General features: G+C 42.4%; 1 protein-coding gene across 2 annotated transcripts in view; it reads right to left on the bottom strand.

Moving 5' to 3' along the window:
• Positions 1-2,356: 2,356 nt before the first annotated feature.
• The window catches only part of PM20D2 (peptidase M20 domain containing 2), a 37,775-nt gene continuing 16,832 nt past the window's right edge, over positions 2,357-23,299 (bottom strand). Inside the window, exons 5-8 of one of the 2 annotated variants that reach the window (XM_077812811.1) lie at positions 20,217-20,352; positions 13,862-13,969; positions 8,143-8,288; positions 2,357-5,928 (exon numbers count right to left, since the gene is read on the bottom strand). In XM_077812811.1, the coding sequence (XP_077668937.1) occupies positions 5,896-5,928; positions 8,143-8,288; positions 13,862-13,969; positions 20,217-20,352 (423 nt within the window). In that variant the 3' untranslated portion in view covers positions 2,357-5,895. Of the gene's footprint in view, positions 8,289-13,861; positions 13,970-20,216; positions 20,353-23,299 lie in introns of both variants that reach the window. The other variant, XM_077812810.1, reaches the window with a different exon arrangement.

Below are 23,299 nucleotides of genomic sequence, written 5' to 3'. Positions count from 1 at the left end.
AAACAGCTTCATGAAAGGAGAAATTCTCTTTAGAGGTGTTTCATAGGCTACTTTGCTTTCTAGGCACATCTTTTGCTCAAGTTCTAGGATGGATATTTATCAGAGCACTGCAGCTTATTAGACATGAAGAGGTATAAATTCATCACAGGAGTTTTATATGGATCCTGCAACCTTAATATAAATATGCTGCACTTAGGTGTCACATTTATTCAACTTCAAGTAAATAATTACAGTCAGCTACTAATGCATTTTGAATAATTGAATATTTATGCCAAAGATACTCCAATATTTTTCAAACTGAGGGTACTTTGAATAAAGTGTAAACAGAGAATTGGGGGAAAAGAGGAAGCAGTTCTAGCAATAAAAAACTAGAAGAGAGACATCACATGAGATTTTCAAAAATGCCAATGTGATTCAAGAGCACAAGTAATTGAAAGTCAATTGGACTTGTGCTCCCAGGTCACTTAAGCCCAGATCCACAAAGGGTCTTAGGTGCTGTGACTCTGAGCATTGCAATGCCTCACTTTGAGGTGCCAAGAAAAGTCACAGGAACAACACTGCAATCCACAAAGCCGGAGTCAGATGCCAAAGCTCCTATTCAATGAATGGGGAGAGGCACCTTAGAATGTAACCCACAAGAGTCAGCAGGCTAGGTGGGGAGCCACTTTTGCTCGCCAATGCAAAATGCCAAGGAGAGGGTTGGGCGTTGACCCTGCCTATCTGTGAGTGATCCATGAAAAAGAACCCTTCTTTTGGAGTTAGATGGCTTAGGTGTCTAAGTCATTTCTTGTGGGAATGAGTTAGGCACCTGCCTCATTCCACACAAAAGTAACTGGAAGAGGAGGAGCCCACCTTATAACTTTTCACCTACTGCACTCAACTGGGATATGGGAAACCCACCTTCAGTTCCCCTCCACACATACTTAATGGGGAAAAGAGGATTTGAACTGTGGTTTCCCACTTCTCAGGAGCGTACTCTAACCACTGAGTTATGGGATAGTCTAATTGGGGTGTAAAGGGCTCCCTCAGTCTGTCCTGTTGAAGCTGTTCCACTATGTATTATAGAGTGATTGGACCAGGATGGCTGGACCCTGGGTCTAACCCCCAGGCTAGAGTCACTCATTGAGCCAGCCAGAGTGTATTTAAATATTTATCCACAGTGGCACACTCATTGGGGCGGCAAGAGAATTAACTCTGTAGCTTAGGGCACCCACCTGGCGGGTAAAATTTTCTAAAAATTTAGGCATTGGTCTATAATTAACCTTCACATTGTATAACTGAACACAATTATCCTTGCCCCACACACCCGAAACAGGGAAGAAACAGAGGTGTAGAAAAGCAGTATGAGGAGGGGGAAGGAGAAATATTCCTCACCCACCCCACTTCTAAAGGAACTGCCAGGAGAGGGGAAAGAAAAGAGAAGATATTGTACTGGAGTTAGAGCCACAAAAATCACATACTGAAATGGCCTTGTAAGGTTTGCAATGTTATGTTAATTAAACATCATCCTATACTAATGCTATATCATAATGCAAAATGCCAGGAAGCATCAAAACATAATATTGCAATGTTGGGGCTCAGATGTAAAGTTCTGAGAATAACTTCTGCAGATGGCTTAGAAGTAAGTGTTATTGCTACATTTGTGCATTAGCATCATGTCAGGATAAAGTGTGCACAGATTAATAATCAGGCCTACACTTAACTTGCCCTGAAGTCCATTCATTCTTTCAAAATTGGTTTATTATTGCTGCAGAAAATAGGATGCACACAAGTAGGAAATGATCATAATCTGTGTGAACTAAATGCCGAAAGAAAACTGGTTCTGTACAGATCATACAAAATTAGAAAAATGAGGTCAAGTTACAGGTTCAAGTAGAGTCAACAGGTCTGCAGAACAAAAAAGGCTTAAAACTGCAAAGGGTACCAGCGCTTGTTTGAACCCAACCCACTGTAGAGAAGGTAGAACAAATAAATCCCTGTAAGAACTAGAAGTTTAATTCTGTGCTTCAGTAGGTGGAGAGCAGAGGGGAGAAACAATCACGCTGTCTTTGCAACTCATTGTTTAATGTAGGTGGTTTTGAATCCAATGTTAGTGAAATGTGTCAAACACTTGAAACAAAAGGTCCCCCACTTACCCACAAAATAGGGCAGCAGACATATGAATTACATATACCTCAATTGTTGTATGCAGTGTTGTAGCTGTGTTGGTCCCAGGACCTTAGAGAGACCAGGTAGATGAGGTAATACCTTTTACGGTACTGACTTCTATTGATGAGAGAGACAAGCTTTCAAGCATACCAAGCGCTCTCCCAGACTTGAAGAAGAGCTCTGTAAGCTCAAAAGCTTGTCTCTGAGCTCTTCTTCAAGTCTGGGAGAGCGCTTGGTATGCTCGAAAGCTGGTCTCTCTCACCAACAGAAGTCGGTACAGTAAAAAGGTATTACTTCCACCCACACTCTCCCTCATACCTCAGTGACAACTTACAACTATTTCTAAAGGAGATACCACCAAAAAACAAACAAAAAACAACCCATGAAGGCCAATAAAGCATGAAGATTTTTCCTCCTTTATACTCTACTTTGGTATCTTAATTTGATTATTCTAAAGTAACTGAACAGATTTATAAGTGGTTATATGAGTCAGTGTATTATTGTTGGGGGAAAAAAAAAGCAAACATTATTCTGGGATGTAAAGGGAGTGTTGCAAGAAAGACACATAGTAATTCTTTCACTCTATTCCCCGCTAAGCGCTCAACTGGAGTGTTGTTTCCAGTTCTGGGCACCACACTTCAGGAAGGATGTGGACAAACTGGAGAAAGTCCAGAGGAGAGCAACACAAAAATGGTTAAAGGTCTAGAAAACAAGACCTATGAAGGAAGATTGAAAAAATTGGGTTTCTTTAGTCTGAAGAAGCCTGAGGGAGAACATAAAAGTTGAAGTACATAAATTACAAGAAGGGTGAAAAAAATGTTCTCATTAACCTCTAACAATAGGACAAGAAGCAATGGGCTTAAATTGCAGCAAGGGAGGTTAAGGATTGACATTAGGAAGTTTTTCCTAACTGTCAGGATAGTTAAGCACTGGAACAAATTGCTTAAAGAGGTTGTGGAATCTCTATCATTGGTGGTTTTTAAGAACAGATTAGACAAATACCTGTCAGGAATGGTCTAGTTATTATATAGACTTGCTTTCTGTGCAGGGGATTGCACCAGATGACCTCTCAAGGTCCCTTCCAGTTCTATACTTCTAGGACTCAGGGAGCTCAGTACAGCCTTCCAGAGAAAACTGAAGTTACATAAGCTAGGAGTGAAACCTGTACCCCAAGATTAAAAATCAAATATTTTGAATACTACGGTCACTATCCAATTCCAGCAAATGAAGCAGATGTCAACAGGTGCATGTTTGATGAAGATATTAATGAATGGAAATATCTGCAATTTTAGCATTTGACTGACTTTTGTATAGCATGTTGACTATGATTATTCTACAGCATTAACTACATCCACTTTGGGACACAAGTGTTGATGTGAGACAGCCAGAGAGAATAAAAAAATATTTTAAGAATTCAAAGTAAAAGAAGCTTCACAAATTATTCAGCCCGACAGCTATCTGTTTGGGAAAGAAAGGAACCATACTGTCAGAGGGCCTGCACGAGCAGGTTGGCTTTTATGTATCACAGCAGCGTTCCACATAATTAGGTAAAGATTAAAGTCTATTTATTTTGCCCTTCCTCAACTTTGAGAAGGGCCAAAACACCAAACAAGGCTGTCAACATCAACCGGTAGCATAGCTAGATCCACCCTATCTCCTCACTGACCTCTGTTCTCTTTACACAGTTGCCTTAATGGGCTAATCTGATGAGATGCTCCCATTAACATGGGTTAGTAGCAGCACCTGGATCCCAGATGCATGCCTTTGGGCCAAAACCTGTAAAATGAATCCTAGAGGAAGAGGGAAAAGGAAGCAACACCACCAAAGCTTTCTAAGGAACTCAGCTGACCTGTCACATACATATCTCAAAGATCAACAGATCCTTTATTGAAACTTCCGAGATAAAGTTTCTGTTCTTTGCAGTCCTAGCTGCAAAGGACAGAAAAAAGTCTACCACAGAATGACACTAACTTCCATAGCTCTTCTAGAAAAGAATTTGGGGAATACAGAGGTCTTTGAAGATGGGACATTCATGTAACAATGAAGAAAATTTGCATCAGGATATTCCTATCGGAGAAAAATCAAAATCTATGTAGTGCATTGGAGGAAAAAAATCATACAAGACAAACATTAGATAGCTGACACAGGAGGGGAGTAGGAAAAAAACATGAAGAAAAGCTCAATACTATAAACAAAGATTCTACACCAGAGAAAAACCATACAAATGCACTGAAAGTAAAAACAAAACTTTTCACGCCACAGGACCATATAAAAATACAGGAAAAATTGTACTACTCATCTCTGGGCTGATGCACCAATACTGAAAAGAAACCCTATTAGGGAACTTTTGGACAAAATTTAACAAAGACCAATGCAAAAGAAAACACAGTAGCATACTACATGCCAGCTAGCTTTGATATTTAGTTCTCTATCATGGACATACTTAGCTTAGTGTCCGGTTCTGAACTGACTTTGGATCAGTCTGTTCCTCTCACAAAAGTTTGTGTGATGTATGTAAGAATAGTCACAGAGGATAGTCAGTCAATGACCACTGTGAACCACAAAACCCCGTAGGTGCCTAAACTTGCTCAGCATCTAAGTTTTTGCAGTGAAAATTCCCTGGTGCCTATGTTTCTGCATCTGGGCACGCACACTGCTGCTTCACTGAGGCATCCTGATGTCTAATATCCCATCTAAGCCATATAGTTACCCATGAACCAGAAGTGAGATAGGCATTGGGCACCTAAGTTGTATATGGGGCCCAATCCAGTAGATGTGCTCAGAGGCCATTTAACTTCACACAAAACAGCTGGGAGGGTAGGGGAAAGAAAAGGCATCCACCTCCCTTATCTTTAGCCAAGTGGTTAGGGTACTCAGCCAGGATGTGGGAGACTACCCCAGTTGAAGTCCCCACTGCCTGAGGAGCAGGGATTTAAACAAGGATCTGTTCCCACTCAGGTGAGCACCCTAACCCCTGGGCTATAGTCATTGTAAATCTCTGCTCCAATTAATATTTAATTAAAGCAAAACAGCATCACCCAGTGAGACTGAGGGAGACCTAGATCAGAATTTTTCCATATCCCAGTAATATTCCTACTTTGCACTTGGTTAGAAAACAGCACTTGTGCTGCTAAAACACCACTTCAAAGAGGATAATTGGGTGCCTTGGAGGAACACACATAGCTCTACTTCATTTACTATTTTCTGTGTGTTTCTCTTAGAATTTTTATACTTGGGAAAAACTCAGTTAAAGTAAACGCAATAAACCTGCTTTTCAGTCTTAAATTTCATGAGTGTGCTAATATCAAAACAGTTTGTATCTGAACATGAAATTCCTCCCTTAGTCATCTTCCACTCTTTTTTGATCCTGAATTTAAAGCATTAATTTAATAAACCCTCATCTCACAGCATTCCCTTTTAATAAAAGTTTATTAATAAAATTTAATAAATTTAATAAAAGTGTCAGGACAGGCTTCTGACTTCAAAGGTTTGGGCACACAGAGCTAGGATACTCCACATGCTTTACACTGTAGCATTTTTAATTTTTTCCTCTCTAATCAGGAGAGAAGCAGTGAGAAGGAGACAGGGATTTGTTTGAATCATGTCTCTGCACACATGCAGAAAACTGTGTAAGGTAACTCACCTAGAAGGGGCCAGAAACATCCAGAAGAAGGGTGTGATGGTCAGCTGGCATTCTCATTAGGTTTTTCTTTCCCCCCCACTGAAGTTTTATCAGAAGTCTCCACTTCAGGAATAGTTTTCCATGTAGACATCTGATATCTGAGCCAAGATTCAAGGGGCAAGATATTATAAATCTAGGACTTCCTTGAACCTTTTTCCTTTCCAGTTGATCAGCACAAGACCACAAGATAAATCTGCTGTCAGGGCTGCCTCCCCAATACTTTAAACAATTTTGATACAGGAGAGTGGTTTCAGTTTTATCCATTAAGGAAACCTCCAGTTAGAACATATGGTCCCATCAGGGTGCATTTTATGAACCAAGTGGGAGAGCAGCATTGTCATCTCTAAAGGCTACAGACAATATAGACATTTATGTTTAACTGTTAGCTGGTTTGGGCTGGGATTCTCTCCATCTGAACAAAGGGAATGCTGTGAGATGAGGGTTTGTACATCCTTATCTGACACAGTGGGGCTTACGGATTCTTGAAGAACTTCAGGGAAACCACTATTTTTATCTGCTGATCCAAAACCTGTAAAATCTTGGATACCAGCAAGATCTTAATTGGCTATAAGATGAAGAATCAGTCTATTAATCCAAGGACAAATACTGTTAGCTAAAAGAATCCATGGACTATTGATGACCGTGACTGAAGTGTTAGTATTTATCTAAAGATACTACAATATTTTTTTATAAAGCTCTGAAGAAATCCAGGGCCCACTATTGTACAGTGTAGCCTAAAATGTAATTTCTGAAAGATCAAAGGGAAAAGAATGCATGTACTCTAGACTAGAGAATGTAAATATTATACTGAAGTTTTGCATTATAATGTGTAAGATCAGCAGAGGTACTGAAGTTGCTCTAGGAAGAAAACGTGGTAGATTTATTAATTAACTTTTAAACAAGAGGATTATGAAAATGTTCATTTGCTATGCAATTGTATGGGACTTAGCTTCCAGTTGGCTTTAAACGGTATCAAAAACTTACATGCAGCATTTTGAATACAAAAGTTCTGTGATTTAATTTTGTATAATGTTTTCCAGAAAGTCCTGAACAGACAATCACTGTTCTATGATTTACCAGAGAAACTAAGTACATGGGGAATATAAAAGAGTAAGTCCATTGTCCAACATGAGGAAAAAAAATTCTCAGAGTCAGACATGTAATTAGTAGTCTTTCAGATACATTCCATTTTGCACAGCTGTTCTCTTTGCTTCGTTACATTAGTGTTGAATTCTAGTCTTTCAATGACACATGACTGGAAACTGACAGGAAGGAGAGCTGGGGAGACTAGTTCTGTATGACACAGCACCAGGGCGAAGACTTAAAATAATTTTTTTTAAAAAATAAACTTGATGCTGGGTTTGAGAAAACTGCAGATGGTTTTAAACCAACTTAAGCAAAATCTTGTGTGGATACTTATTTGGGTTTGGCTTAAACAGATTATTAAATTTAAGTTAAACCAAAATATAAGGAGTGTTTATGAAACCTTTTGTACTAGTCTAACTGAATTGGCTTTAAAAAAAAATTTGACACCTTTAAACAGGTGCAGCTTTCTCCTGCAGACAAGTCCTAAGTTGAACTCCTATGAGCAAGCCCTGATTTTTGGAAGCATGCAGTTCCAATTAGTTCCGTGGGAGATGCTAGGAGCATAGCACCACTGAAAGATAAGGCTACCAATTTAGGCATCTACATAAGTATTTAGAATTTTATTTTAGGCACCCTATTTTGGTGCAAGTGTACAGATTTACCCTCTGGTATGTTACTTTCCCCTGAAAGTTTGTACTTTAGCTAGGGGATGGGATTGTCATACATCTTGTACAGATTTCAACATATGGCTCCTCCAGTCCTTCCCCACAAAAGGCTTACCATGACAGGTCAATGTATTTAGGGTATTTTAATAGGTGAGTTTTTCTATATGGTTCTGCCATCTTACCCCCAAATGTGGATGTTGTAGCTGTAGACTGAATTACTGTGCAAAAGCATTCAACCAATTGTCTGTCACTATGGATCAACCACGCAGACTCAAAAAGCATGCATCATTTTATAGCATGCAAAAATTACAACTACGTAGTTATTTTTAAAGAGGAAATATTTTTGAAAGTAATGAGATCATTTGGTTTTCCTACATCCCTCTTAAAAAAAAAACAGCAAAAAAAAAAATCAACCTTCCTCCCGCTGAGAAATCTGTCCTGCCTCCTTTAGGATTCAAGTAGAACATTTATTCCATTAACATGAAAGTATTTAGGCTTTAGTTTTGTTTAACGTGTTGCACACACTGCCCCGGTGCCAGATTCTTTGCCTTGTTCCCTTACATTTAAGTGGCCTTCCTCTTTTAGTGTCATTTGTCTGAAGTCTTCTCTGACTTTTTCCAACAGGTCTGCCTTGAAGATAACATCTAGTGCAGTCATTGCCAAAGCTTTTGCTGCACGCAGAGTGTAGAACTGTGCTTCTTGAGACCCTGTGGTAAAACCAAAACACCACTTCAGGTTAAAAATTTAGCCACCAAAAATCTGTATAACAGCAAGGCATTCAAATATATTAATATTATTGGAAATAGAACCACCTTAAAAAAGTCAAGGTCTTAGCGAAATCTAACTAAAACTAGTATTCCTTGTTTTACAGAAAGTCCTATTTGTAGAAAAGTACAAACGTAAAATGCCTGGAAATGAACAATTGAGAGATCCCGTCTATTTCCCACTGCCATATAATCCTGTCAGTACGTGTATTTTTTTTTTTAAAACCTGTAACAGGAAGCTAGGCAGAAGGGATTGGAGAGGGTTTATGATAAGCTCCACAATAAAGCAGAGAGCAAAACAGCTTTAAAAATAAATGCCCAAACACTTCATTAAAGGAGCTGAAGCTGCCCAGTGGGGCCTCCAACCCTTCTAGAATGTGGGGTGACAACTTTAAACCTGAAAAGCAGAAAACAGAAGTTTACAGTACATGCCACTACTGCAATGCAACCTTAACTCTGCTGTCCTCAAGTGACATCCCAACACACACTCTCACTGTATCCAGAATGGGTTGAAACCAGAACACATGACAACTGTAGGACATTTTGGCTAAGGCAAAAAACTCAGTTTTAGCTTGGGTGACAAACGTTACCACTCCTTCACCCTTGCCCAGAGGACTGCTTCTGACACACTGCCTTCACTAAGCCCCAGAGTCACATATGCCAGAACCCCCCATGTTGACAATCCCCACAATAAAACCACTGGGGGTCACTGCTACTAGCGCAGCCTAGAAAACTCAGAACTAAATGAGGCTCAGTCGATCCCTCAAGGTACACAGGCACTATTCTACATATCAGTGACCGCTGTGCCAACCTGCTCCAGCTAATCCCTCCACCGTTCAGTACAGCTACATCTAACAGTAAATGCAGTAGAGTGCTCTGCCCCACATTCCCAGCCCTGCGCATCCAGCTGCACACATCACCAGCTCCACCCTCCTCTCTGCCACTCTGTTTTTATAAAAAGCTTTGAAGGGTCCATGCTGGAATGCATACAGATAAATGATGCAATTGAATCTTAACTCTGCCTTAACTGTTTTGGCATTTTATTTCCTTGTTCCCTGCCTATCTTGGCCTCTGGACCCTTTTGTCACTTGCAAGGTGGTTTGTAGGGTCACTGGTGGTAGAAAGGCTGTGGAAGAGCCTTTGGCTTATATGATTATTTGCGGTGATTCCCCTTCAGAGCCGGAATATAGGTGCCCAGGGAAGAAAAGGTTGACCTGGAGTGTGTGGGTTTTTTTGTTTTTTTTTTTTAAAAAAAGTGTAAAGACTCATCTGTTTTCTCATTGAAGAGATTGGTTTCAAAGGACAAGTCCTCTATGCTATTCTGAACCTCCCTCGGGAATCCTGAAAAGTGGAGCCATGACTCCCACAGCATTACTATTGCAGTTATAGATTTTGAGGAGGTATCAGCTGCATCCACTGCAGAATGAGAGGTTTCAGACACACGTCTACCTTCCTCAGCAAAGGGCTGGGGAATTGAGCCCTCTCCTGAGGAGTTTCATCTTTGAAATCTAGTAACTGAATAGTTCATAAAATCATTTTGCTAACAGGGCCTGGTAGTTAGAAATCTTGAATAGGAGGCTGGTGGATGTCAATACCTTCTTCCCCAGAAGGTTAAGATGTTTAGCTCCCTTATTGGAAGGAGTAGCCCTGGGGTGTTGCTGCCTTTATCTTTCCATAACTGCTTGTACTACTAGAGAGTTTGGGGTCAGGGTGAGTGAACAAGATTTCTGCTCATTTCGCAGACACAGTCGTGCTTCTTAGCCATTTTAGGAATAGAGGTACATGTTGCAGGTGCATGCCATACCACTCCAACTGGTTCCAGAATGGCCTCATTTGCTGGGAGTGCTACCCAATTGGGTCTAGTGAGCTGCTGAATGCTCAAGAGCTTGGGCTGAGTATCCTGAACTTCCTTAACAGAATTTGAAGCTCTGCTGCCACTCTTGCAATAGTTCTTGTTATTGCTTATGGTCACTGGAGGGGGCTGGGGGCTGAAGATGGGGCAATTGCCTCATCCGGTGAGGAAGATAATATACTTGGGGGTACCGCACGGTGGATCTAATTCATAGTCTTCCTCTTCCATGTATCCTGCAGAGCTGGCTGCTGTCCTCCAAAAGAAAGGGACAGTGTGAGTCTCTGGTAGAGCACATGGATGTGGGGTATTGTGCATAAGGGTCCCAGAGTTCCCAATAGGGCCAATCTGAAGGGTCAAAAGTTGGTGGGGGGTGGACCCTGGGGCACTGGGTACGCACATTCTCTTGGAAGCCCTGTCTGTGCTAACCTCCCTAAGTTGAGGAGTTGACTGTTAGTCTTAGGCATCTGATTCAGCCAACAAGACAACCAGATCTAGCCCCAGTGGTTTACTCCCAGTATCAGTGGGAGTAAATTCCAGCTTGTGGATGAAATAGGGAAGTGATGTCTTCAGGTGTTGACCTGAACCTCGTCTTCTGGGATAAATATGTAATTCATAAGGACCAGGCTTGAAAGTAGAGGAGATTGGAGGACCAGGAAGATTAAGATATCCTTTGTGGTAGCATGTGTCACAGTTCTTCCTGGAGTACAAGGCGTCCCGGTTGTCATTCTGCCAGATTCAGTGCCGTTACAGATACGGTGTCCTTTTGGGACTGCCTGGGTACTGCTGAGTAGAGAGAGAGAGTCCTGTCTGGAGCTCTTCATTGGTATTGGCAGTTGATGGTCCTTCGACTTATTAGAGGTTGCAGTCGGCACTGGTACTGGCTTTGCTCTGGTGCACTTTCCCTTCATGGTTGGAAGGCCTAGGCCAACTTAAATTCTTGGGACCTGCAAACAAAGGTTCACCCAACTTGAAGAAGTTAAAAAAAAAAAAAAATCCCTTCTCCTGGACACTGGATTAGAGGGGGACCTGTTTATATACCTGTGAGAAGCCTGAAATAATGGGTCTTTAACTAAACCAGGCTGTCATAAATATAAAGGGAAGGGTAAGTCCCTTTAAAATCCCTCCTGGCCAGAGGAAAAATCCTCTCACCTGTAAAGGGTTAAGAAGCTAAAGCCTGACCAAAATGACCAATGAGGAGACACTTTCAAAAGCTGGGAGGAGGGAGAGAAACAAAGGTTCTGTGTCTATCCCCAGCAAAAGCATCACACAGACAGACCAGGAATGGAGTCTTAGAACTTTAGTAAGTAATCCAGCTAGGTATGTGTTAGATTATGATTTCTTTAAATGGCTGAGAAAAGAACTGTGCTGAATAGAATGACTATTCCTGTCTGTGTGTCTTTTTCGTAACTTAAGGTTTTGCCTAGAGGGATTCTCTATGTTTTGAATCTAATTACCCTGTAAGGTATCTACCATCCTGATTTTACAGAGGTGATTTCTTTCCTTCTATTAAAAGTCTTCTTGTAAGGAAACTGAATGCTTTTTCATTGTTCTCAGATTCAAGGGTTTGGGTCTGTGGTCACCTATGCAAATTGGTGAGGATTTTTACCAAACCTTTCCCAGGAAGTGGGGTGCAAGGGTTGGGAGGATTTTGGGGGGAAAGACGTGTCTAAACTATGATTCCCAGTAAACCCAGTTAGAGTTTGGTGGTGGCAGTGGAGATCCAGGGACAAAGGATAAAATTAATTTGTACCTTGGGGAAGTTTTAACCTAAGCTGGTGAAAGTAAGCTTAGGAGGTTTTCATGCAGGTCCCCACATCTGTACCCTAGAGTTCAGAGTGGGGGAGGAACCCTGACACAGGCTTTGCTTGAGAGCTCACGCTCAGAGGGGCACTGCTTGAGGTCTCCAGATGATGTAGAGGAGGCAGACTCCCTGGCCTGGATCTGACTGGGGTCTCATGGTTCCCTCCCCTCCATGAGGTATTTCCTCAGTCAGAATGCTATTCTCTCCTCAGGGTGGGGCTGGGCAACAGATATTGTACTTGGCAGAGATATGAGCCTCTCTCCAAGGCAGAAAAGGCAGCACTGAATGGGACATAGCAGGGGCAGGAGACAGTTTTCAAATCCCAGAATTCCTGGCAGAGTCCTATTCCTGAAAGGGGAGACAAAATAAGGTCACCGGGGTGAGTAAAATAAGCTACACTAACTATACAAAAAAAATCACTAACTATATTCACAGAGATGAAGACAAACTTGATGCAAAGATACCTTTGGACACTGGAGGATTTTGACTCAGGCCATGCAGCAGGAAGAAGAAACTGAGAGGCAGTTGGTCCGCACTTCCCCTTACATTCTTGGTGCAGAGCAAGAGGAGAACTAGGGCAAAGATGCGGACCAACGGATACTGTTTGCAAGATTTTCCTGGTCTCGGGAGCACGCATGCCCACATGTGGAATACACATAGGGACCAGCATTTGAAGAAGTTTAAGTTATGGTTTGACAAATGACTGGAATGGCTAGGGTGGCAATGCTGCTAACATATAGTGAGTCAGAACCAGAGCATCTAGCCTGGTTTCAAAAACCCAGCCAGCAACAGAAAAGATTAAGACATTTTAAGCTAGGGCAAAAATTTCTTAACATACAAAAAGCATCATGCGCTAACCCTCTCAAAAATACTGAAAGGCATCTCAGGGAGCCCAAACAAAAAGGAGATTTTTAGACTAAGCCATATCAGAGAAACTTCAATTTAAAGAGTTTTCAAAAAAGTTAACCTTGGGTATTTTTTCAGACCATCTTAACTTAAAAATTCCTTTCCTGATTTTCAACTAAGCTTCCCAGAAAATTAAGATGCAACATGTACAATTTCAGGAAGATCAGATTTCTTTCTGAATAACTGTGCGCACAAACTTGAAAGAGTCAGGCTTCTAACAGGAAGCTAGCTTCAACCTTAAATATGGGACACCTACCACCACACAGTTTTCAATTTGGAAAATATGAAAAGTATTCTCCAGCCAATTTTAGTTTCTATGGCTGTTTCAGCCTTTAAAAGTTACAATTTTTATTGAGGAACAACTGTTTAGCTCTTTGATCCCATCTGATTTTTTTAAGAGCATACAGTCAATTCTTGAAATACTTACTGAATAAATACCATTGCTATCTATGTACTTATTATGTGATCACTGTAATACCTGAGCACCTAGAACTTTACAGGCTTACCATAGCAGGATTCAAAACCAGTGCCCAACTTGACAAGCACTTAATCTTCTGCATCTCCAGCTCTTCCAAGTGTTTGTATTTTGGTGGATTACTGTTGGTTAATTTATAGTAAATACTAACTGATCAAAACCAATGTTTTATATAGACCCTCTTAACAGTTACTTAAATCTGTGTACATTAGTTTCAAACAATTTCTAGCAAGCTAGTTAATAGTTGTTCAATTTCTATCCTATAACGCAACATTTACTACTTATTTGCTTATAAAGGCAACCTTTTATAGGAGAGAAAGTAAAATAGGATGACATTCTTCAAAACCGTATGAGGCATATTTAAGGACTAGTACTTTACTGAATGTCGCTTTAATCATAAAGTGTTAGTGGATATTCTTCTATATTTAAAATTTCAAAGAACACCTATAAATTAGAGCCCTGTTCACTTCAAAAACAATTACCTGAAGCTGCAGTGTATGGCTCAGTATGATTCAATGCATCTGAGCCAATGTAGAAATAGGGATGAATTCCAGGAACCACATATGTAACATTCCCAAAGTCAGTGGAACCTACGAAGAGACAATGAAGCTTGCTCAATGAACAAGTATTATAATGTACATCTTTTAAGACAATTAAAAAAAATCTGGGATACACACCTGAACTGTAGTAAAACAGTACAGTATCACTGTCTAGATCATCATATCTGGTCATGTTACTAACAAAGCAGAGTCAATACTAGCTTGATTTTGCACTTCTATTTAACAGAAGTGCACATGGAACAAGTTAACACAGATCAGTAAGTGCAAAGATTTAGAGAGATCTGTTCCTCCTTGGGGTTAGTGGCAGGATTTGAGATGACTGGAGATATACGAGCATTCTAGAACCACTCTGCCCAAGACTCTGTGCCCACAATTAGGCACTTGCAGAGATCTGCTAGTTGCTGAGCTTTGGAAGCCTTCTAGAAAACAGTAGCACCAGGTTGGTGCCATCCCTCAAGTGTGAATATACTAAAGCAACATTCTTGAAGAACTTGATACCACAGTAAGCAGCAATTTCTTTGGTGTGGCTTCTATCTATTCTCATTGTGGGAGTCTAAGCTAACTGTACAACTCAAAGTAAAGCTGAGGAATTCTAGTGAAACAAGGATTACAGAAGAGCCCTCGGAAAGTAAGGTCACTTTTTGATGCCAAATCAAAAAGATTAATGTTTTGTAAAGATGTCACATAGCAGTCCTGTAGATTTTTATAATGGGAACATTAGACACATGCCAGCAGTGAGGTCTCACCGCTCGACACAAGAGTTCTAACATCTTGAGGTAAGCATAGTATCTCAATACACAGCATAAACCATTTAGACAGGTGCTGATTGGAAATGGGATTCCCTTCATACTGATCTTATGAAGTGTTTCCTACTTGCTGAATGACATGTCCTATCCATATATGGAGTCTAGTTTTCCCACTGGTGAGAATGAGGTTTTGGGAAGAATTTGCAAAAAAGAGGAATTCTTATTAGAACTCACTGCTCACTCTTATCACTGTGACTGGAATTAGAAAATTTGTCTTTTATGACAGACTAAATAAAGGGTTCTCTCAAACTCAAAAAATACCTCTATCAAGCACCGACAGATCCATGTCTTTGACCGGAAGGAAGGCATTACTAGTTCCTTCAGTCAATTCACCACTAAGTCTTAAAGACTACAACTTTCCTTTGTAAGGAGATAGATTCTCAAGTCTCTTTTGGGCAATCTTCATCTCATACATTGAGAACAGAAAGCATAAGGCTTTACGTGGAGCAAGTAGTCCACAATAGACAAAAGGGAAGCAGAACAGAAACATTGTTATCTCTTGCTCACACAATGAGCCTTTCCCACTTTAGTAGTGTGTGCTGAATAAACCCCAGTTTTGGCATAGCACATATCAGATGCATTTAAGGTCCAGTGGCACAGACTGTCAGACCATCTTCTTAGTCAACAGTTCAGAGACCTGGGGAGACAAAATGGAGGCTCCAGGAGTTCTATGTGCTAGTATTGCCTAGCTCAAATCAGATTGAGAATTTGATCCGTTTTTATTTTTCTGATCATTAAAAGAATATATGGAATTGTCAGACATCCTAGTACTTTTTGCCCCAGCACATCAGAAGTGATCCATAAGAGATTTCCTATGCATATCTCCTTTGGAGCAGAACTATAGGCATCTTTCTTGCTGCTGCTGACAAAGAGGTAAATGGTAACCCATCTTCTGAAGATCATTTCACTACTGACTTAGAAAGAAATCTGTGAGGAGCCTAAGGTAGTCAGATGTTGAGACACCATCAACTCAAACCATGTGGTCAGACAACTTTTGCAAAGACTGGGTAATGTTAGATTTTTCCCTTCTTTTCACCATCTTATGTTCCTCAATAGAAGAATACTATTTCTATCAGAAGTCTTCTGATCACTGTGCATCCAAGCAACAGGCCTCTGCCACCAGCTAATCAGATTGCTGTCACACAAGTGGCTTGACCTTTCTAGTTGCTGCCTTGGTAGTCAAATTTGATTCAGGAAACATTAACTTTGGCTTGTGGTAGTCTCCATTGTGGAGATGCAGCCTTTGTGGCCACAATGCTGTGCCAGCTTCAACAGAGAAGTGCACCAAGAGGTCCAACTACTAAAGGGGCAGAAGTGTGCCTTGAAGCGGATACTGAAACTTTGGTCAGACCACTGAGCATATAATGGAACCCAGTGTGAGAGAGGCAGATGATAACTAACATGAATGGAGGAAGGAAAATCCAAAGATTTCAAGAAGCTTCACTATGGAGTCCTAGCTTTTAACAGGGATATTTTTGAGAACTGCTGGCTCCCTCGCAACCTGCCTTGGTCTCTTATGTTGAGGCTCTGCTTCATTCTGACAAGTCGAAGTATGCCATCATCTCAAGTGTTGGGGCCTCTTGCACATGAAGCTGTTGGTCTTGAAGGAATAAAAAAGATCTTGTAGTGAAGCTACACCACAGGGTGTAAGGGGAATCAGGTAATGGCACTGAAAGTCATAATGCACCAAGTCAAAGTCAGATCAGGTTCACACTTAGGGGTTTCTCCTTCACTCGAGGCTAGTTCTGTGCCAGATAAGCAGAGTATTGGAGTTTGCAATTTGAGGTACTTGAGTAATTCTTCAAAATGCTTAACCTTCTAGGGCAACTCCTGCAAGCAGATTTGCATGTTTGACTTCTCTGATGTACAGACATTGCAGAAGCAACTGAGCAGCCTTCCTTCTCTGTCCATTGTGAGACCAGATATCCTAAAACAGTGTTTCCCAAACTTGGGAAGCTGCTTGTTCAGGGAAAGCCCCTGGCAGGCCAAGCCAGTTTGTTTACCTGTCGTGTCTGCAGGTTTGTCCGATCGCGGCTCCCACTGGCTGTGGCTCGCCACTGCAGGCCAGTGGTGGCTGTGGGAAGAGGCAAGGGCCAAGGGATGTACTGGCCACCGCTCCCTGCAGTCCCCATTGGTCTGCGGCAGTGAACCATGGCCAGTGGGAGCCGCGATCGGCCGAACCTGTGGATGTGGCAGGTAAACAAACCAGCCCGGCCCACCAGAGGCTTTCCCTGAACAAGCGGCATCCCAAGTTTGGGAAACTCTGTCCTAAAAGAATATATCAAATCCACATTGAACCTTTAAGTCATTAAGCCTCTTACCTTAAAAGAAGCAGAGACTTTATAAATAGTGACAAACACTCGATACACAAAATAAAGGCCAGGCCATAGAAAAACTTGAGTTTCAAGGTCTCCAGAGGCCAGTTCCCTAGTCAGAATTCCTGGGTTTCTCCCATTTCCCACCATGACCACAAAAGAGAAACACAAAAAGTTGTGAAGACCCACCAATCTGAATGAAGGCCAGGAGGAACACAGTAAAAGTTATCCAAAGCCATTAATGCCGGATGGGATGAAGAAAAGCTAGAGCAAGAGCAGCTATAGAGGGGCAGCTTTTGCAGGGGAGCTCCTTTGCTGACCATGGTCAAAACTGGAAGATTCTGAAGGCAATTGTTAAGATCAGGAGGGGAGCGTGAATACCACCAGTGGGGAATTCATGCTCTTTCTTGCTACCATTGCCCTTATGGACCAAGAAAATTTAACAGCTTTGGGCATTCCATCTGTTTTGTGATGGAGAGTCAAGACTCAGCAGAGAGAATCTCCCCAGCATTTCCTCATTAAATTCTACACATTTTGGGCGTCAGTGATAGAAATGTTTTTTGGGAATTTTGGTCTCATTTAGAATTTTTAGAAAAAAAGCACTACTTTGCCTTTCATCTTTAGAACTTAGAGTTTCACCTACACAAACAAATTTGCAGTAATCAACATGAAAGTATGGGTTAATATAGTTGAAGAGTATGATTTACTCATTTGCCTTCCTTACTGAACTAAGGTTTCAGAGTAACAGCCGTGTTAGTCTGTATTCGTAAAAAGAAAAGGAGTACTTGTGGCACCTTAGAGACTAACCAATTTATTTGAGCATGAGCTTTCGTGAGCTACAGCTCACTTCATCAGATGCATACCGTGGAAACTGCAGCAGACTTTATATATACACAGAGAATATGAAACAATACCTCCTCCCACCCCACTGTCCTGCTGGTAATAGCTTATCTAAAGTAATAGTCAGGTTAGGCCATTTCCAGCACAAATCCAGGTTCTCTCACCCTCCACCCCCCCACACAAATTCACTCTCCTGCTGGTGATAGCCCATCCAAAGTGACAACTCTTTACACAATGTGCATGATAATGAAGTTAGGCCATTTCCTGCACAAATCCAGGTTCTCTCACTCCCTCACCCCCCTCCAAAAACCCACCCCCATACACACACAGACTCACTCTCCTGCTGGTAATAGCTCGTCCAAACTGACCACTCTCCAAGTTTAAATCCAAGTTAAACCAGAACATCTGGGGGGTGGGGGGGGTTAGGAAAAAACAAGAGGAAATAGGCTACCTTGCATAATGACTTAGCCACTCCCAGTCTCTATTTAAGCCTAAGTTAATAGTATCCAATTTGCAAATGAATTCCAATTCAGCAGTTTCTCGCTGGAGTCTGGATTTGAAGTTTTTTTGTTGTAAGATAGCGACCTTCATGTCTGTGATTGTGTGACCAGAGAGATTGAAGTGTTCTCCGACTGGTTTATGAATGTTATAATTCTTGACATCTGATTTGTGTCCATTTATTCTTTTACGTAGAGACTGTCCAGTTTGACCAATGTACATGGCAGAGGGGCATTGCTGGCACATGATGGCATAAATCACATTGGTGGATGTGCAGGTGAACGAGCTTCTGATAGTGTGGCTGATGTTATTAGGCCCTGTGATGGTGTCCCCTGAATAGATATGTGGGCACAATTGGCAACGGGCTTTGTTGCAAGGATAAGTTCCTGGGTTAGTGGTTCTGTTGTGTGGTATGTGGTTGTTGGTGAGTATTTGCTTCAGGTTGCGGGGCTGTCTGTAGGCAAGGACTGGCCTGTCTCCCAAGATTTGTGAGAGTGTTGGGTCATCCTTTAGGATAGGTTGTAGATCCTTAATAATGCGTTGGAGGGGTTTTAGTTGGGGGCTGAAGGTGACGGCTAGTGGCGTTCTGTTATTTTCTTTGTTAGGCCTGTCCTGTAGTAGGTGACTTCTGGGAACTCTTCTGGCTCTATCAATCCGTTTCTTTACTTCCGCAGGTGGGTATTGTAGTTGTAAGAAAGCTTGACAGAGATCTTGTAGGTGTTTGTCTCTGTCTGAGGGGTTGGAGCAAATGCGGTTGTATCGCAGAGCTTGGCTGTAGACGATGGATCGTGTGGTGTGGTCAGGGTGAAAGCTGGAGGCATGCAGGTAGGAATAGCGGTCAGTAGGTTTCCGGTATAGGGTGGTGTTTATGTGACCATTGTTTATTAGCACTGTAGTGTCCAGGAAGTGGATCTCTTGTGTGGATTGGACCAGGCTGAGGTTGATGGTGGGATGGAAATTGTTGAAATCATGGTGGAATTCCTCAAGGGCTTCTTTTCCATGGGTCCAGATGATGAAGATGTCATCAATATAGCGCAAGTAGAGTAGGGGCTTTAGGGGACGAGAGCTGAGGAAGCGTTGTTCTAAATCAGCCATAAAAATGTTGGCATACTGTGGGGCCATGCGGGTACCCATAGCAGTGCCACGGATCTGAAGGTATACATTGTCCCCAAATGTGAAATAGTTATGGGTAAGGACAAAGTCACAAAGTTCAGCCACCAGGTTAGCCGTGACATTATCGGGGATAGTGTTCCTGACGGCTTGTAGTCCATCTTTGTGTGGAATGTTGGTGTAGAGGGCTTCTACATCCATAGTGGCCAGGATGGTGTTATCAGGAAGATCACTGATGGATTGAAGTTTCCTCAGGAAGTCAGTGGTGTCTCGAAGGTAGCTGGGAGTGCTGGTAGCGTAGGGCCTGAGGAGGGAGTCTGCTGGAAATGGCCTAACCTGACGATTACTTTAGATAAGCTATTACCAGCAGGACAGTGGGGTGGGAGGAGGTATTGTTTCATATTCTCTGTGTATATATAAAGTCTGCTGCAGTTTCCACGGTATGCATCTGATGAAGTGAGCTGTAGCTCACGAAAGCTCATGCTCAAATAAATTGGTTAGTCTCTAAGGTGCCACAAGTACTCCTTTTCTTTTACTGAACTAAGTTATCTTAACTTAATTTCCCCTCTTCCTCACATTTCCATTTGGAATATAGGCAGTTAATAAGAAATCCTGATCAAGTTCTGACATTTTAAGTCAGCTAATACTCAAAGCAACCTTTAGGAGATCTCACCTCAAAAATGAGATAAAAACAAGTTCCATGGTTACCTGATGGACCATTCAAAAAAGACTCATCTGAAAGGAATTTCATTCCAAGCTCCTTTCCATTCTCTATGTAAGTTTTCTCCAGGCTCTTGTTCTGAAGCACATTGTAGTAGTCATGCCTTCCACCTTTGATTTCCACCTCACCAAGAAAAGAGAATGGTTACATTTCCATACCAATACAAGGCTAAGTTAAACCAAAAATGTCATGTTTTTAAACAAAATCAACACTTCATTTACATTTTATATCCTACGGATATTGAGAGCAAAGTTTAAGAGCGTCATTTTCTTTTCAAAAGGAGTGAGCCTTTGACGGTCAGCATTTAGTCAATTACTGCTTGGACCAAAAATGAAGTTTGGTGAGTTCTGACAGTTTCACACTAGGAAGCCAAGTTCCAGGAGCAAGAATCCTGGTGGAAAGCATCTTTAGAAAACAGAAGTTATCAAGACCTGGTCTATGCTACATTAGCTCAACATAAGTCGCCTTACGTTGTCCTATTTCTGTATGTGTCTATGCTCAAATTGGTCTTCAGCCAAAATAAGCACCCCATTACAACAGTAAAACCACCATGCTCCCCACCTCAAAAAGTGATGCTACTGAGGTTGACACAGCACGAGTGTAGACACTGATTGAGCTGTGTCGACCCTGACAATGCCCCATTCCCTGCATCCATGACCTTTGTGGTCATAATGGTCAATTCCATTGCCCAAGGGTCACAGAGATTGGAAACCACACACTTCCTCAAAAATACCCCAGTTATTTTTGAAATGCCTCCTCCTAATTGGCCAGCATGGTGAGCACACCTAGCAGTTCCTTTGTTGGGCAGCTGCACACAACTGATCATGTTGGCTCCATGCAATAGACGCGCTCTTGTCTGCTCCAGACAAGAGATATTGGATCTCCTGGGCCTGTGGAAAGAGAAGAGACTGTGCAAGCACAGCTACAAAACAAACGTACAAAGGTGAACATCTAAGAAAAGACTGCATAGGGGATGCAGACAAAGGGGTATAACAGGGATCAGCAGCAGGAAGTGAAGAAACTGTGCCAGGCAAACCACAGGATCAGAGAGGACAACAATTGATCTGGTGCTGAGTTGTAGACCTGCTGGTTTTACCATGAGCTGTATGCCATCTCCGACAGATCCCACAAGCACTCCGCAGACCACCATGGATACCTTGGAGAAGCCCAACAGGGTGTCACCAGCCAAAGTAGAGACGAGCCAGATGAAGGGGAAGGGACCTTAGATAAACATGCTTTTTTCCCTACATTTAAATTTAAAGATGGCACCCAGCCCAACCCAAAGTCAATACCTATGTCTTGTTAGTTTATTCTTTTACTAATACAAGGACAGACAGTGATACAACAAACAGAGGTACAGTAACTACTCACTTAACGTTGTAGTTGTGTTCCTGAAAAATGCGACTTTAAGCGAAACGATGTTAAGCGAATCCAATTTCCCCATAAGAATGTAAAGGGGGGGGAGGGGCAGGTTCCAGGGAAATTTTTTTTTTGCCAGACAAAAGGTATTATCTACATTTTAAACAAGCAATTTAATACTACAATCATCATTGCTGAGCATGAAGCTTGGTTGAGGTGCTCCTCTTGCTGAACTTTCTGAACTCTAAAAAACACATCTAGAGATTGTTGTTTTGCTTTTTTCCTTGGTAAATTTCTTTATAGCAAGTCATTAGATGACCAATTCCCCTAATCACTTTGGAGCTGTGTTCCCTGTCAGGATTGTCACCACTCAGGATTTTCAAGCCAGCTTCAATCATTTGTTGGGAGGTGCCCCTGCCTTACCCTACACAGGCACAGCCCACTGGCACTAGAGATGGGGCAGGCAAGGAGGCTGAAGGTTCTGTAGGCTAGGAGAAGCACGTTGCGCAGCAGCAGCAGCTTCCCTTTCTCTGAAAGCACCACGGGGGGGAGGGGGCTCAACCCTCAGCCTGCGCACTCCCCTCTTCCCCCCAAGCTCCCACCCTTGACCCGCCTCTTCTTCCCCTCCCCCCCACCTTCTCCCCCTTTACTTCGCACCCTGCGTCCTCGCTCCTCCCTTCTGAACACCGCAAGCCAGCTGATTGCTGCAGGCACGAGGCAGGGGGAGGTGTGCAGAGTCCTTCCTCCTGCCTGGGGCAATCAGCTGGCTTGCGGCATTTAGGAGGCACAAGGACTTGGTGCGCAGGCTCCCCTGCCCTCCCCCCACCACCTGCCCGGGGCAATCAGCTGGTTTGCGGTGTTCAGGAGGTAAGGGAAGCCTGCACACCGAGTCCTCGCTCCTCCCCCCCTCCCTCAAACGCCGCAAGCCAGCTGATTGCTCCAGGCAGGGGAAGGCACTGATCCGCAGGATCTGCCAGCGGGCAGGAGGCACTGTGGGGGCGGGGGGTGGGGTGGGCGTAGGGAGGCTGCCAGCTTTGGAGAAAGCAGGCAGCCAAACAATGCAATAGTGGAGCATTGCACAACTTTAAATAAGCATGTTCCCTAATTGATCAGCAACGTAACAACGTTAACTGGGACGACTAAGTGAGGAGTTACTGTATAGCTGGTATCTGCTTTTCATTCCCTTGTATGCAGAGAGTCCATACAGAGCAGTTTGATTATGTACATAAGGACTGTCCCTTGTATCTTCCTGAGAGATCTGGATTAAAATTTTCATGAACATACGCCACAATCCTCACCCACAGATTTCTAGGAACTGTAGCCTTATTTCTTCCCCTGCAGTACCCTTTCCCATGCCACTCCACAATGAGTTTGGCTGCTACCATTGCAGTAAACAGGGTAGTGGCATATAGACCCAGGCAGCTTCACAACACCAGTAGCAGCTGTGCTCCTTTTCTACACGCAGGAGTGAAATATCCACTAAAACCACCACTGCCTGGGGAAATATTCAGTGCCATTGCTCTCTACTCACACCCATGCAATAGGGGCTGAAGTGTTCTTGTTCCTGAGGATTCCTTCCCCCCTCCCAGCAGGCTACACTTACCATGGCTAGGGTTGGAGAATGGGGCTGTGCAGAGTTGCTCCAAAGCTTAAGTGTCAATAAGGATGTCTTATTAAAAGTATTTAATGAGAAAAAAGGAAGGGAGTTTGA

Source organism: Eretmochelys imbricata, chromosome 3 (genome assembly GCF_965152235.1).
Source record: "Eretmochelys imbricata isolate rEreImb1 chromosome 3, rEreImb1.hap1, whole genome shotgun sequence".
Lineage (NCBI taxonomy): Eukaryota > Metazoa > Chordata > Testudines > Cheloniidae > Eretmochelys > Eretmochelys imbricata.
This window is presented reverse-complemented; position numbering and strand designations above follow the sequence as displayed.